The 15,552-nt window shown below is 41.4% G+C and overlaps 1 protein-coding gene across 11 annotated transcripts in view; it reads left to right on the top strand.

Annotated features, from left to right (window-relative positions):
- Positions 1–15,552, top strand: part of UBAP2 (ubiquitin associated protein 2) — a 553,760-nt gene that overhangs the window by 425,397 nt on the left and 112,811 nt on the right. For all 11 annotated transcript variants that reach the window (XR_004538612.1, XM_033935342.1, XM_033935354.1 and 8 more), the window contains one exon: positions 8,170–8,248. Coding sequence is in view for 10 of the 11 variants with exons in the window: in XM_033935342.1 (XP_033791233.1) it covers positions 8,170–8,248 (79 nt within the window). In the remaining variant the exon portion in view is untranslated. The remainder of the gene's footprint in view (positions 1–8,169; positions 8,249–15,552) is intronic.

The following is a 15,552-nucleotide window of genomic DNA, read 5'->3' as shown; positions in this document are numbered from 1 at the left end:
GAAAGAATATGGAAAAAACAGAAACAAGACCAAACAAAAGTAGCATGGAGAATCCAAATCAAACAATATAACACCAAACTAAAGGAAAAAAGGAAAGCATACTACTCCAAACTAATAGGCACTGAAAACCCAGACTCAAAAATACTCTTCAATATTGTAAGAAAACTCACGGACACCAAACCTTTCCTAGCTACTCAAGGAAACCAATCTCCTTCAGCCCACCAATTAGCAGACTACTTCAAGCACAAAATCACCAATATCAGATCCACATTCAACAATTCATTAACCCTCCTCGATGAGATTACAACAACACCAACAATAGATGAAGCCATAGTAGCAGACAGAACCTGGACTAACTTCCCCAAAGTACAATGGAACGACATGACTCGACTATACAACAAATATAGTAAAACTTCATGTGACCTAAACAGCTGCCCATCGTACCTGCTAACAACCGCATCCATCAAGTTCAAAGCTAACCTCATGAACTGGCTACAATCCACATTCACAGATGGTCACTACCCACCAGAACTAGGCGAGATTATTATCACCCCCATACCGAAAGATCCCAAAGCTCCAAACAATAATCCAGCCAACCACAGACCCATCGCTTCAATCCCATTATATATCAAACTACAAGAAGGTCTTGTAGCACAATACCTCACCAACTACTTAGAAGACCACAACATACTACACCCATCACAATCAGGATTCAGAAAAAACCACAGCACAGAGACACTACTTGTATCTCTAATGGATATAGTCCACCAACACCTCAGCAAAAGGAACAGGATACTACTTATCCAACTAGATCTTTCAGCAGCTTTCGACCTAGTGGATCACAACATACTACTCCAGATACTAGACGCCATAGGGATCACAGGTGTGGTACTCAACTGGTTCCAAGGCTTCCTTAAAACTAGAACTTATAAAGTAAAGACAAAAGACCACATATCTGACCCTTGGTCAAACCCCTGTGGAGTACCACAAGGATCTCCATTATCACCCATACTTTTCAACCTCTACGTATCCTCACTGGGCACCACTCTAGACTCCCTAAATATAGTCTCATTCAGCTACGCAGACGACATAACAATCCTTCTCCCCTTCAATACCCAAGACCCTAACTCATCAGGACGACTGAAAAAAACTCTGGAAACGGTAGAAACATGGATGACCAACCACAAACTGAAACTGAACACGGATAAAACCAAATTCCTGCTGTTAGAAAAAGACAAAGAACCTACCTTAACTGATCTGATGACAAATGCAATCACATACCCAATACAGCCAGCACTCAAAATCCTGGGAGTAACGATAGACAGGAGATGCACAATGCAGACTCATACTAACAAAACCATCCAAAAAGCCTTCTACACCATGCGCAACCTGCGAAAAATAAGAAAATTCTTTGACAAAATACAATACAGGATCTTAGTCCAATCACTTGTACTAGGACTTGTAGACTACTGCAACAGCCTTTACCTACCCTGCCCCGCTTACATGACCAAACAATTACAGACAGTACAGAACACAGCACTCAGACTTATCTACTCGCTAGGAAAATACGATCACATCACTAATGCCTATCTCGACTCACACTGGCTACCGATACAAGCAAGAACTCAATTCAAACTATACTGTCTATTATTCAAAGCACTAAACGGAACAGCACCTCTCTACCTAAACAGCCGCCTAACCCGAAACCTCTCAACTAGAGTAAGGAGAATCCAGACCCCATTCACCTACCCCTCACTCAAAGGCACAAAACGCAAAAAGCTATATGACAATCTACTTGCTACACAGGCCGCGAAAATTGACCCCATCATATCCAAGCTGCTGACCACAACTACGGACTACAAAGCGTTTCGAAAAGATATAAAAACCATACTATTCAAAAAACATATTCCAATATTATAATCTACCATCTTCTTCTCTCCCTTCATAACCTCCTGCAACTCACAACCAACTGCAATCTCGTCCCCATAGGCATCTTCTAATCTAGTAGCAACGGGCGAAAAGCCAATTCATATCTAGAAACACAGTTTCCCCAAATACCGAAAAATCAGATATAAAAACCTAGGAACAGACGATATTCTGGTAACATAAGATTATGCTTTGTAATGTTATGTAATGTAACATAAGGTTATGCGTTGTAATATAACATAAGGTTATGCCTGGTAATATCATGTAATGTAAGTTATGCAATGTACTGGAATTATAAGGTAAAATAACATAAAATAACTATACGTAAAGTCTTGTAAAGTTATGTAAGATAAATTATGTAAACTTAATGCAAGTTATGCAAGCACGGTAAGGATAATGTAAAGTAACACAAAGTAACACCACGTAAAGTTATGTAAAGTTATGTACGAAAAGTTATGTAAAGTTAGGTATGCAAAGTTTGTAAAGTTATACAAATAATTGTATTGTCATCGCCTGGAAATGACCAGCCATCTTCTAATGTAATCCGCTTAGAACCGCAAGGCACAAGCGGAATAGAAATCACTAATGTAATGTAATGTAATGTAATGTAATCTAATGATAAGATATTATATTTATGTGGTATATCTATTTTGTTGGAAAAGTGATATGGGAGGGGGGAGGGTTAAATTTTCTTGTTGAAAGTGACATGGATAACCTGGACATACAGATGATTCAACTGGACATACTGGCCTCACTTGTGTATGCTGGACACTACAGACCTATATTTTCACTTGTGTATGCTGGAGACTATAGACCTATATTTTCCCATAGCCAGGCCCAGCCTGTACCTTGCTGTCTGTACGTTTTTGTCTCCATTCCCTGCTGGGAGGATATTTCTCCAAGGTTCTGCTGAACTGTTATCAGTGCTGTATGACTTCATATGCCAGGCACCCTGGAAAGCCATAAAACTTTTATAATGAGCAAGGATCCCTGCAGGATGATGTGGGTGTAGCGAGTTGAGAGAACTTGGTACCAAAACATTTGCTCCCTGTCGCTGAACCAAGTTATGGGAACCAAGCAGCTGGATTGTTGAAAGGTCACCTTTGCCAACTTTCAGCATACAAGGACACCATCCCGAAGATGCACAGAATTGTAAAACCACTAATTAGCATCTACAGCTTTCAGCGCTGGAGAAAGAAAGTTCACCAAGAGTTCTCTGTTTCTGCAAGGCCCCCCCTACTGGGAAGGGGGGTGGAGGTGAGAGAGGCGTGGACTGAGAGGAGGAGGAAGAGTTAGATATACATTATTTTATGTACCAATAGGGAATTACATAACCAGAATTCGTGGGTGTACTTTTTGGAACAAAGGAAGAATTTCTCTGTATAAAAAACACGTGCATTCTAGGTAAAGCAGAGAGATTCACTTACTTATGCTACGGGGATCTGCTAGCCCCCTGCTAAGCATATGGGTGCAAGTTCTTCTCTCCATTGCATATTCTGAACTGACAATATATTTTTCTGATATGTCTCTGCTGCTGTAATACTGTAAGTTTTTATACTAACAATAAACGAATATTGTCTGTTTTGGACGATGCAATGCCGTCTTGTAGTTATTCCGATGAGGTAAACAAAGCAGCCTTTACTTCAAAAGATTGCTGATTTTCTAGTGATGCTGTATCTTACATGTTTGTTATTTATTGCAGTGATTCCCAACCCTGTCCTGGAGGAACACCAGGCCAATCGGGTTTTCAGGCTAGCCCTAATGAATATGCATGAGAGAGATTTGCATATGATGGAAGTGATAGGCATGCAAATTTGCTTCATGCATATTCATTAGGGCTAGCCTGAAAACCCAATTGGCCTGGTGTTCCTCCAGGGCAGGGTTGGGAACCACTGATTTATTGTACACTTGTTGTAAATTATAAATGAATAAAGAATTAAAATAAATAAATAACATATTATGTAAAATTGTACCCAACGCCTTTGGTGGCCCCCATATTTTTATAAATTTAGTATATGTCCCTCTTTATATTGCTATTGCTCGTTCCATTTTAAATATATGACATTCCACCAAAATGTATAACTAAGGTTACTGTGATTCTTCCAATTATTGGTTATGTGTTGGATGGCAACCCCTGTCATAACTAATAAAAGCTTGTTGTTTTCTGATGATATTTGACTTTTTTTCCTCATCATCATGCCAAATAACACTGTATCATAAGAGAGTGCCACATGATTTTCCATTAATGCATTTACTTGAGACCAAATTGAATTCCAAAATTTCTTAATATAGGGACAATAATAAAGTAGATGATCAAGTGTCCCAGGTTCCAGATTACAGTGCCAGCATCTATTGGACTTAGAACTGTTTAATTTTTGTAAACGAACAGGGATCCAAAACACTCTAGGTAATAAAAATAACCAAGTTTGTTTCATAGATGCTGACACTGTACATCTCATTCTCCAAGACTAAATTTGTGGGATATCTCAAAAGTTACTAGTACAAGTGTGTTTCAGGTACTTATGCTACTTTTATAGAAGTAGAAATGCTAATTCCAATATTACAGCTAAATTTCAATGTGTAAAAAGAGCCTCATTCATATGTATGTTTGTTTATATAGATATATATGTAAAAACTGTAGAGCATTTGGTCTAAACTGTTATACCAGTGTCTTGCAAACTTTCTGGCCAGCACACTCTAAATCCAATGCCCCGGCCAGAAGTGCGCGGATTTTGGCGTGATGATATCACGCACATGCGTGACGTTATCGCATCGATGTCCCTGCATGCTGATTAGTGATTAGCGCACGTGTGCTTTGCTCTGCACCAAGTTCGAGGTGCTTAGGAATAATGGCACTCACACATATATTACCAATTCAGTATTATAGTTTATTTATTAATGTTAATCTTACATGTCTCAGAAATCATATGTTACATTACATTACATTAGTGATTTTTATTCCGCTTGTACCTTGCGGTTCAAAGCGGATTACATAAGAAGAGAACTGGACATTTCCAGGATGGTACATGACAATAGAGAATACAGTTTGAGGATAGAGACTTAATAACAGAATGATAGTAAAGACTTAATAACATCGGAAGATGTTTTGGACGGCAGTGTTTTGGTTTCTTGGGGGATGGGGTGAGGGAGGTTAGGTAGATTGTATATGCTTTTTGAACAGCAGTGTTTTGATTTCTTTACGGAATGTCTTGAGGTCTGATGTTGTGGTTAACAATCTGGTGATGGAAGGTTCGAGTTTTGCAGCATGTGTTGCCAGGAGGCTATCATAAAGCTTTTTGCGGTGAGTACCCTTGAGTGGTGGGTATGTGAATGATGTCAGTGTTCTTCTTGTTCTGGTTGGAAGGTTACTGTTTAGGCGGTCATTTAGGTAGGTGGGTGCAGTACCGTTAATTACTTTGAAGAGTAGACAGTATAGTTTGAATTGAATTCTGGCTCGAATCGGTAGCCAGTGTGAATCTAGGTAGGCATTGGTGATGTGGTCAAATTTTCCGAGTGAGTAAATTAGTCTAAGGGCTGTGTTCTGAACAGTTTGAAGTTTTTTGATCATGTTTGTGGGGCATGGTAGATAAAGGATATTGCAGTAGTCCACGAGACCTAGTACCAGGGATTGTACAATTATCCTGTAGTGTTCTTTGTCAAAGAATTTCCTTATTTTTCTTAAGTTGCGCATTGTGAAGAATGCTTTTTGGGTAGTTTTGTTGATTTGGGTCTGCATAGTGCAGCATCTGTCTATCAGCACTCCCAAGATTCTGAGTGAGGTCTGGATTGGGTATTTGGTTGCTTTAATTTCTAGGTCTGTTATGGATGGGTTTTTGTCCGTTTCAAGCATTAAGAATTTGGTTTTGTCTGAGTTTAGTTTCAGTTTGTGGTTTGTCATCCATTTTTTCTACTTCATCCAGAATTATTTCCAGGTGTCCTGTTGAGGTGTGGTCTTGGATTTCAAAGGGGAGGAGAATAGTTATGTCATCTGCGTAGCTGAATGATGTTACATTTAGGTTGTCTAAAGTGGTGCCGAGGGAGGAGATGAAGAGATTGAATAGAATGGGCGATAGTGGTGACCCCTGCGGGACTCCGCATGGATTTGACCATGGGTTAGATTTCGTGTTGTTTGTCTTAACTCTGTACGTTCTTGTTTTAAGGAATCCTTGGAACCAATTGTAAACCACCCCTGAGATCCCGATTGCATCAAGTATCTGGAGTAATATGGTGTGATCGACTAGATCGAAGGCGGCGGAAAGATCTAGTTGGATAATTAGGATCCTGTGTCCTTTACTGAGGTGTTGTCGGGCTATGTCTAGTAGTTTTGCTAGTATGTGTGATGGATTCCCATCAGGCTTGAAATTTGCACCTCTCCTGATGGTCTCTCTGAGTCTATACTGGTCCGTTCCTTTTATATTTTTCACAAGGCAGTATGACATCACAGTTGTCAACCAATCCATTAACAGAGGATGTCCTTAGATTTGGAGAAAGGAAATTCCTTTACAAGTTTTTCAAACTCTAAGACATGGGTTTTAAAGTCATATTTTTGTTTACATTAAATTATGTAATATGCATAAACATTTTATTACATATACAAAGAAACTTTGAATCCAAAACTACTTTCTGTGTCAGACTTAAAAAACTTGCTTTGGAAAACTGACAATTTCAAGTTTCACTGACACACACACAGGAGACCCAGACCCCTTCCTTTTCTGGAGGCTGGTACAGTGTCTCTGATTCTAACTTAACCATTTCCAGATGTTGCCTCAGGATTTCTCCTTAGAGTTTCTTCAGGTTTAAAATATATAAAATATGTTTTTCAAAACCCACTCTCATGTTTAGTATACCTTCACACATCATTCATACATCATTCATTTGGGGCCCCATTCACACACAACACGGTATATTGCATTCATACTTAATACAAGAAGGCTTTCTCTGTTATACCCCATTTGTGCTCCATCTAACCAGCTCAAGCACATCTGGTATCAATTAGACCCACGAGGCTCAAGGCGGATAAACTCAGAGGGAACAAAGAGAGACAGAAAGAAACATGGAGGCATGGAGGCAGTTTAATACCTCCATGTGTGTATTATGTATATCTATATCTGATTTCTTCTATGATTCTGGCTTAATAGCAAAATACATAAAGAGAATATTATGCTTTTCCTTAATATTAATCTGTAGTATGTTTTTCTGGCCTTGGCTACATCCATATTCAGATTTTTACTCATCAACTTTTTGTACGCTTCTATTGAGCGTGGCCTTAACTAACACATATGCTTGTATCTAACTAGAGTTACCCAGAACCATACGAAAACCAGCCATTTTTGTAGAAAAACTCCACAACATACTCCACAAACATCTTATTCATTATCCATTCCATTAACGTACCATAACGCCCCCTAGAGTGCCACCTCAATGCATGGAGGCCCATCTGGCCACGAACCGCTTCGGTGGAGGGATCCGGGAGGTGTGGTGAGAGGAGGAGAGACACTGGCCAGGAAGAGTCATGTGCGCCTGCTAACTTCCTACAGGATGTGCCTCTCACCGCAAGAGGCATGTCCTGTAGGCAATCAGCCGGCGTGGATGACTCTCCTCCTCGCCAGTGTGTCGCTGCACATCTGAAATCTCAGGAGACACATTGATATGCCGCGATACACTGTGCTATACTAACGTATTAATTCTTTTTGGATGAAAGATAAATCAAGCCATATCATATTAGCAGTTTCTCTTGCTCTAAGTGTTAGATAACTCTGAAAGTCTAATGGTGGTTATATGAATGTTCTTAAGCATTGGCTATTAATGGATTCATTTGTAATATGCTGATATTGTAAGTATCATGTATGCATTTTCCTCTATGCTGCCTCTTATGATGTATTATTTGTACCCTGCTGATATCATATTTTTGATATATACTTCTGATACTATGCTTCTTTTATAATCTGTATATTTTTTACATGATATTCTTTTGTTCCTATTAGGATCCAATCTAGCTTCCTCTGAGTTTACCTCATTGATGGTGTTTATGCTTATAATTTGATCATTTTAGTATTGTTTTGCTGTTAAAATTATAAGTTTTATGTCACGTTATACTTCTCCTTGGGTGAAGTGGTTTTTATAAATTTCAATAAGTAAATATCCTAGTGAATCTGAATTCAAAGAGAAATTTAGGATTCTTGTAAGAAAACTCAGAAATCTGAGTTCTTGTTTAATTACAAGGTTGAATATTTTAATTTTCAGGATTACTATGGAATTACATTCCCTGCTCCTACAGCCCTGACTGGCAGAGACGGAGGCCTTGCTAGCAACCAATACTCAGGTTGGTTCTAGCCTTAGACCATTAACAACATATAGAATGTTCACTGAACTGTGTTTTGCAAATAGTAAATATAAATATTCATAACATATTCATATTCATAATGAGGGAGAAAATATATGGTTAAGCCAAAAAAGGCAAAGGGGGAATTAGTAAAGTAAAGGAAAAAAAAGAGATTTGTGAAATGGCAAACTTGGAAAAAGCAGAAATTTTATGTTTTTTGCTAGTTTACAGACGAAGAAGAAAAAGGTGTTGAAAATGTAAAAGGTCATACAATCACTATCATTGAATTTGATGGATGATTGGATTTCTGACTTTGCTATTCAACACCAATCAGGTAATATTGAAGGAAATAGAATTTGGGATGTTTGCTCAGATTCCAGTACTAGCCCTGCAAATATTGTTAACTAAACTCTCCCAAATACATTGTTCTATTGATATTTCTCCTTCCCATCTTTTAAAACAAGCTCTATCAGAAATTCCTCTCTAGATAACCACCCTAATGAATAAAATACTCCAGACTAATTTTACTCTATTGATTAGGGTAAAATTGTGTTGACTCCTATAACCAAGTGATTGGATACAGATTTGTCTAATAATAATAATAACAGTTTATATACCGCAGAACCGTGAAGTTCTATGCGGTTTACAATGATTAGAAAGATGCTACAAATAGAGTAGTACTTACATAGTTGAAGAATAGTGGCTAGCAGTTTAAGGGAACAGTTGTGATGGGGGGGATTGAGGTGGGAGATTGTGATGGGAGAGATTGTGCAGATTCGCTACCTAGGTATTTCAAGAACAGGTATGTCTTTAGGTGTTTCCTAAATTCACCATAGTTATTTGCGTTTATAATTAGTTTTTCCAAGTCTTTGCCCCATAATGCCGCCTGGTAAGAGAGAAGATGTTGATGGTGTCTTTTAAATTTACATCCTCTAACCTGTGGGGAGATGAACTTCGGATGCGTACCTCTCCTGTATCTATTGGTTGAGAAATGGAAGAGGTCATTTATATATTGAGAGGCTAAACCGGTTAGTACCTTAAAGCAAAAGCATCCCAGCTTGAACTTCGCACGTGCCTCCATTGGCAGCCAGTGCAGGAGTCGGTAGGAAGGGGTTATGTGATCTGACTTCTTCAACCCAAGGATCAACCTGACTGCCGCATTCTGCACCAGTTGCAGTCTCTGCATGTTCTTCTGGGAGATTGCCAGATGGGCGATGTTACAATAATTGAGATGGCTTAGTATTAGGGATTGTACGAGAATTCTGAATGATGAAGCGTTAAAGTATGCTCTAATAGACCTAAGCTTCCAGAGAGTAAAAGTTGAGAATTATAACCTGGTGGTAACTATTCCTTGGATGGCTAAACTATTGGAGTTTATAGTCACTAAGCAACTATCTGATTATTTGGATATTTGTGATTGATTTCATTGGTTTCAACATAGTTTTAGATTTTTGGGTGAGCTTTGATATTTCTGCAGCCTTTTGATATTGCAGACATGACATTTTGTACCAAAGATTGAGTCAAAATAAATTATTTCTGGGAGAGTGCTAAATTGATTTATAACCTTATTGAGGTAATACAGAGGTCCCCAAAGTCCCTTCTTGAGGGCCGAATCCAGTCAGGTTTTCAGGATTTCCCTAATGAATATGCATGAGATCTATGTGCATGCACTGCTTTCAATGTATATTCATTGGGGAAATCCTGAAAACCCGACTGGATTTGGCCCTCAAGGAGGGACTTTGGGGATCCCTGAGGTAATATATAGAAATAAAACAAAGGAAATAAGGCAATACCTTTTTTATTGGACTAACTCAGTGCATTTTATGATGAGCTTTCAAAGGTAACCCTATCAGAAATAAGCAAATATTGACAAATATCAGTATATATTAGGAAAACATGAAACTATTTCAATGACAGTTTCACAGGAAGAGGGAGGGATGCGTGGGTAAGTAGGGGAGAGAGAGATGACAAAACAGTTTTAAATTTTGTTGTAGTGTGAAAGAAAATCCAGATCTTTGTTTTCTGTCAGATGCAGGAATCTATGTTCTCTTATGCAGATAATATTTTTCTATCAATTCAAGCTTTAGATTGTTTTGTTGAAACTGTGGATTCTTGTACAATCCCACTCTATTCTTGGACTAGTGGGTTATCTTCCCATACTCACCAAAGCTTGTAGGAGTCTCATTATTCAGAGACTTAAGCCCTTCCCCTCTCAGGACTTCCCCCCAGGAAACAGTTTCTTTCCTACAAGCCAGACTATAGGAGCTTTATCTGCCATCATGTTTCTATTCATGTGTGATCTCTTAGAGCAGGGGTGTCAAACTCAATCACATTAAAGGGCTGAAATCCAAAATGCAGGCTAAGTCACAGGCCAGACATCACCCAATCTCCGCCCCAGACCCCGCCCCATAATAGTACTAATTGTAACACTATTTTTTCCATTCATTTTTCATAATATAATCTTAGTAACAACAAATAATGGTTAACCACAAAATTAAACTACACAAAGCACATTGTATGCTTCTCAATATTCATTTCTACCAGAACACAGATAACCCCTATGCAAATATGGGACCACTAAAAGTACTAATATATAGTTTCCAAGTTTTATTAAAATTTGTTATCCCACTTATCAGATTTCTAAGCGGCTTACAGTAATAAAATTTATAAAAATGGAGGGATATACAAACAATAGTCATTACATGACGGTATAAATATATATACAAACAAAGCCCTAAGATGAAAGACTCTGCATGCAGTACAACCCCAGAGAAATAGAAACAAATGCATTTCTTCCCTCCATGGCCCATGATCAGGCATCTCTTGAAAAGGATAGTGACCCACAGGGGACTGGTGGTCCTCATTGTGCCCGATTGGCCAAGGCGCCTGTGGTATGCCAACCTGATTCGGCTCCAGTGGGAGCAGAGGCCTCGGCTTCAGTATCATCCTCCTCACTCAAGGCCCAATTGCGCTGAAGGATCCGGACTTAAGAACATAAGAACATAAGAACTGCCTTCTCCGGATCAGACCTTCGGTCCATCAAGTCCGGCGATCCGCACACGCGGAGGCCCTGCCAGGTGTACACCTGGCGTAATTTATATTCCACCATATCCTTATATGCCTCTCTTAAGGAGATATGCATCTAGTTTGCTCTTGAAGCCTAGGACGGTAGATTCCGCAATAATCTCCTCTGGGAGAGCATTCCAGGTGTCAACCACTCTCTGAGTGAAGCAGAACTTCCTGACATTAGTCCTGAACCTGTCCCCCCTTAGCTTCATTACATGTCCTCTAGTCCGTGTCAAATTGGACAATGTAAATAATCTTCTCTGCTCTATTTTGTCGATTCCTTTCAGTATTTTGAAGGTCTCGATCATATCCCCACGCAGTCTCCTTTTCTCAAGGGAGAACAATCCTAGTGTTATAAGTCTGTCCTCGTATTCCAGTTTCTCCATACCCTTCACCAGTTTTGTTGCTCGTCTCTGCACCCTCTCCAGCAGTTTTATATCCTTCTTTAGGTAGGGAGACCAATGTTGGACGCAGTATTCCAAGTGTGGTCTGACCATTGCCCTATAAAGCGGCATTATAACTTTCTCCGATCTACTCGAGATTCCTTTCTTTATCATGCCCAACATTCTATTTGCCTTCTTTGCCGCTGCCGCGCATTGTGCCGACGGCTTCAGGGTTCTGTCTATCAGCACACCCAGGTCCTTTTCTTGTTCACTCTTCCCCAGAGTTGCACCTGACATTGTATACTCGTATTCCTTATTTTTATTGCCTAAATGCATTACCTTGCATTTCTCCACATTGAATTTCATCTGCCATTTCTCCGCCCATGTTTCTAACTGACACAAGTCGCTCTGGAGTTTCTCGCTATCATCCTGCGATCTGATTGCCCGGCATAGTTTTGTATCGTCTGCAAACTTGATGATCTCACTGGATGTTCCTTCCTCTAGGTCATTGATATAAATATTAAAAAGGATCGGCCCAAGTACCGAGCCCTGGGGCACACCACTGGTCACTTTCTCCCAGTCGGAGAACTTCCCATTTATGCCCACTCTCTGCTTTCGGTTTTCCAGCCATTTGCCTATCCATCTTTGTATATCCCCCTCTATGCCATGGCTATGTAGTTTCCTGAGAAGTCTTTCGTGTGGAACTTTGTCAAACGCTTTCTGGAAGTCCAAATATATTATGTCCACCGGCTTCCCACTATCGATTTGCTCGTTCACGGTCTCAAAAAATTGGAGTAAATTAGTCAAACATGATTTCCCTTTCCTGAATCCATGTTGACTGGGTTTCATTAAGTCATATGCGTCCAAGTGCCGGACTATGCTATCCTTGATCAGTGCTTCAACCATCTTGCCAGGGACAGACGTAAGACTCACAGGTCTATAGTTGCCCGGTTCCCCTCTCGATCCTTTTTTGAAAATTGGGGTGACGTTCGCTATCCTCCAGTCGTCCGGTATCTGTCCAGTTCTGATTGTCAGGTTTGCAAGTTTTTGCAATAACTCTCCGATTTCAACCTTCAATTCCTTTAAGACTCTCGGATGAATCCCATCCGGTCCAGGGGATTTGTCGCTTTTAAGTTTGTCGATCTGATAGTATATCTGGTCTAAGTCCACTTCAACTGTGGTGAGGCTGTCTTCTATTTCTCCTGCAAACACTTTCTCCGCTTCAGGTATTGTTGAGGTGTCCTCCTTCGTAAAGACGGACGCAAAGAAGGAATTTAGTTTGTCTGCGATTTGTTTATCTTCCTTGACGTACCCTTTTCTTCCCTGGTCGTCCAGGGGTCCCACTGCCTCTTTTGCAGGTTTTTTCCCTTTCACGTATCTAAAGAAGGGCTTGAAGTTTTTGGCCTCCTGGGCTATTTTTTCCTCATATTCCTGTTTTGCATTCCTCACCGCCTTGTGACATTTCTTCTGATCATCTTTATGTTTGTTCCAGGCTTCGGTTGTCTTTATGCATTTCCATTTTTTGAAAGAGTCCTTCTTTTCTTTTATGGCTTCCTTCACCTGTATGGTAAGCCATGCCGGTTCTCTTTTGCTCTTTGTTCTCCGATCTTTGGAAATCTTCGGAATGTAGAGATCTTGTGCTTCTGTGATAGTATTTTTCAGTAGTGTCCATGCCTGATCAACCGTTTCAAGTTTGTCCATCATCTTCTCGAGTCGTTTTTCTACCATGGCTCTCATGCTATCGTATTTACCCTTTTTAAAGTTCAAGGTGGTGGTTAAGGTTTTGGCATGTTTCCCTTTCCTGATGTGTAGTTTAAAGTTGATTACATTATGATCACTCGTTCCCAGTGGAACTATGACTTCCACTTCTGTTATCGGTCCTGTGAGGCCATTTAGGACCAAGTCTTACAACCTGGTTTGAGTGCACGGTCTTAGTTGGCAGGGGCTGTTCTTCACCGCCATTTCCACTCTCCTCTGCAGCAAAACGAAGTCTACGGCAGCTGCCTACATGAAGGCTTGGCAATGTTATCAGGCATGATGCGTCCAGAAGTACGAAGATCCGTCTTCTGTTAGTTCCCCCGATTCTGGAGTTCCTTCAGGATGGCCTGACGAAGGGCCTGACTGACTACTAGGCAATGTTACCATCAGAAATGGAACAGGTTTTCATCTTGGTGCACCCTTAATCATAAGGAGCCTCAATCTACCTCCTTGTCTTCAGTTTTGGATCACTTATTGCAGGGGTGCCCAACACGTCGATCGCGATCGACAGGTCGCTCGCTCAGGCGACCCCAGTCGATCGCAGAGCGGGTTCCCTTCTTCCCTTCTCTTTTTTCCCCTCCTGACTGGCCTGTTCCTGAATTCTGCTTCCGCCTCCGCTGCTCAACATTAAAAAAAACCGGCTTGGAGAATTTATGCTCTGGGGACTAACGTGTGCTTGTACCAGCTTCCCTTCTTTTCCCTCTGAAACCGGAAGTTATGTCCGGGGGGGGGGGGAGAGAGAAGGGAAGCCGGCACGCACATGTTAGAGCCCCATTCGCGGGCTAAAGCGGGAGACAGGTCAGTGAAGCTTGCGATTTGCTCTTCTTGCTGCCAGATCCTGCCTACTTTCTGTTTCCTCAAAGGCAGGACCCGGCAGCATTTCTCCCAATAGGTCGATCTTGGGCCGATCAGCCTTCCTCTCCCCGACGTCAATTCTGCCGTCGGAGAGGAAGTTCTGGCCAGCGGAACTTCCTCTCCGATGGCAAAATTGACGTTGGGGAGAGGAATGCTGGTGGGCCCGAAGCAAGGAGAGCTTGGCCAGCGGCGGGCGGCTTTGGGGGCCTGTTATCCGATGGCAGTGGCAGTGGCTTGGGGGAGGGCAGGGAGGGAGAAAGAGGGCATGCAGGGAGACAGAAGGAAAGAAGAGAAACAGAAAAAAAGAAAGGGGGCATGAAGAGAGAAAGAAAGAGAGGGCAGGGAGAGAAGAAGAAAATGTTGGAGGGGGGGAGGAATGAGTTCAGGAGGAGAGGAAGCATATAGGCTAAAAGAAGGGAAGAAAGATTGGATGCACAGTCAGAAGAAGAAAGTGCAACCAGAGACTCATGAAATCACCAGACAAGGTAGGAAAAATGATTTTATTTTAAATTTAGTGATCAAAATGTGTCTGAATTAATATCTGCTCTCTATATTTTACAATATGGTCCCCTTTTACTAAACCGCAATAGAGGTTTTTAGCGCAGGGAGCCTATGAGCATTGAGAGCAGCGCTGGGCATTCAGCGCAGCTCCCTGCGCTAAAAACGGGATCCGGAAGGTTCGCCCCCCACATTTCGCCCCCAGCAATTCGCCCCTCACATTTCGCCCCCGCACATTTCGCCCCCGGATGTTTCGCCCCCACACATTTCGCCCCCGCACATTTCGCCCCCCGGATGTTTCGCCCCCACACATTTCGCCCCCGCACATTTCGCCCCTGAGCGTTGGATTATGTGTACTGCACATTTCGCCCCTGAGCGTTCCTCCGTTCTCTCTCTCTCACTCTAACTTTGTATCCCTTCCCACCTCCCCTTTCTGGTCTGAGTCATTCTTTTCCTCTCTTTATCTTTCCCACATTTCGCCCCTGAGCGTTCCTCCGTTCTCTCTCTCTCACTCTAACTTTGTATCCCTTCCCCCCTCCCCTTTCTGGTCTGAGTCATTCTTTTCCTCTCTTTATCTTTCCCCTACCCCACCCCCAATTGTAGGTCCAGCATCTGTTCCTTCCCACCCTCTTTTCTGGTATGGGTCACTTTCTCTCCTCCCCTCCCCACTTATGGTTCCAGCACTCTGAAGCAGCAGCGGCCGCCGATCCTGACAATCTCACTTACCCGAAGCAGTAGTGGCAG

The sequence above is a fragment of the Geotrypetes seraphini genome, chromosome 1 (assembly GCF_902459505.1).
Source record: "Geotrypetes seraphini chromosome 1, aGeoSer1.1, whole genome shotgun sequence".
In the NCBI taxonomy this organism is placed as follows: Eukaryota; Metazoa; Chordata; class Amphibia; order Gymnophiona; family Dermophiidae; genus Geotrypetes; species Geotrypetes seraphini.
The sequence above is the reverse complement of the archived record's forward strand: the minus strand, read 5'-3'. Positions and strand labels throughout refer to the sequence as shown.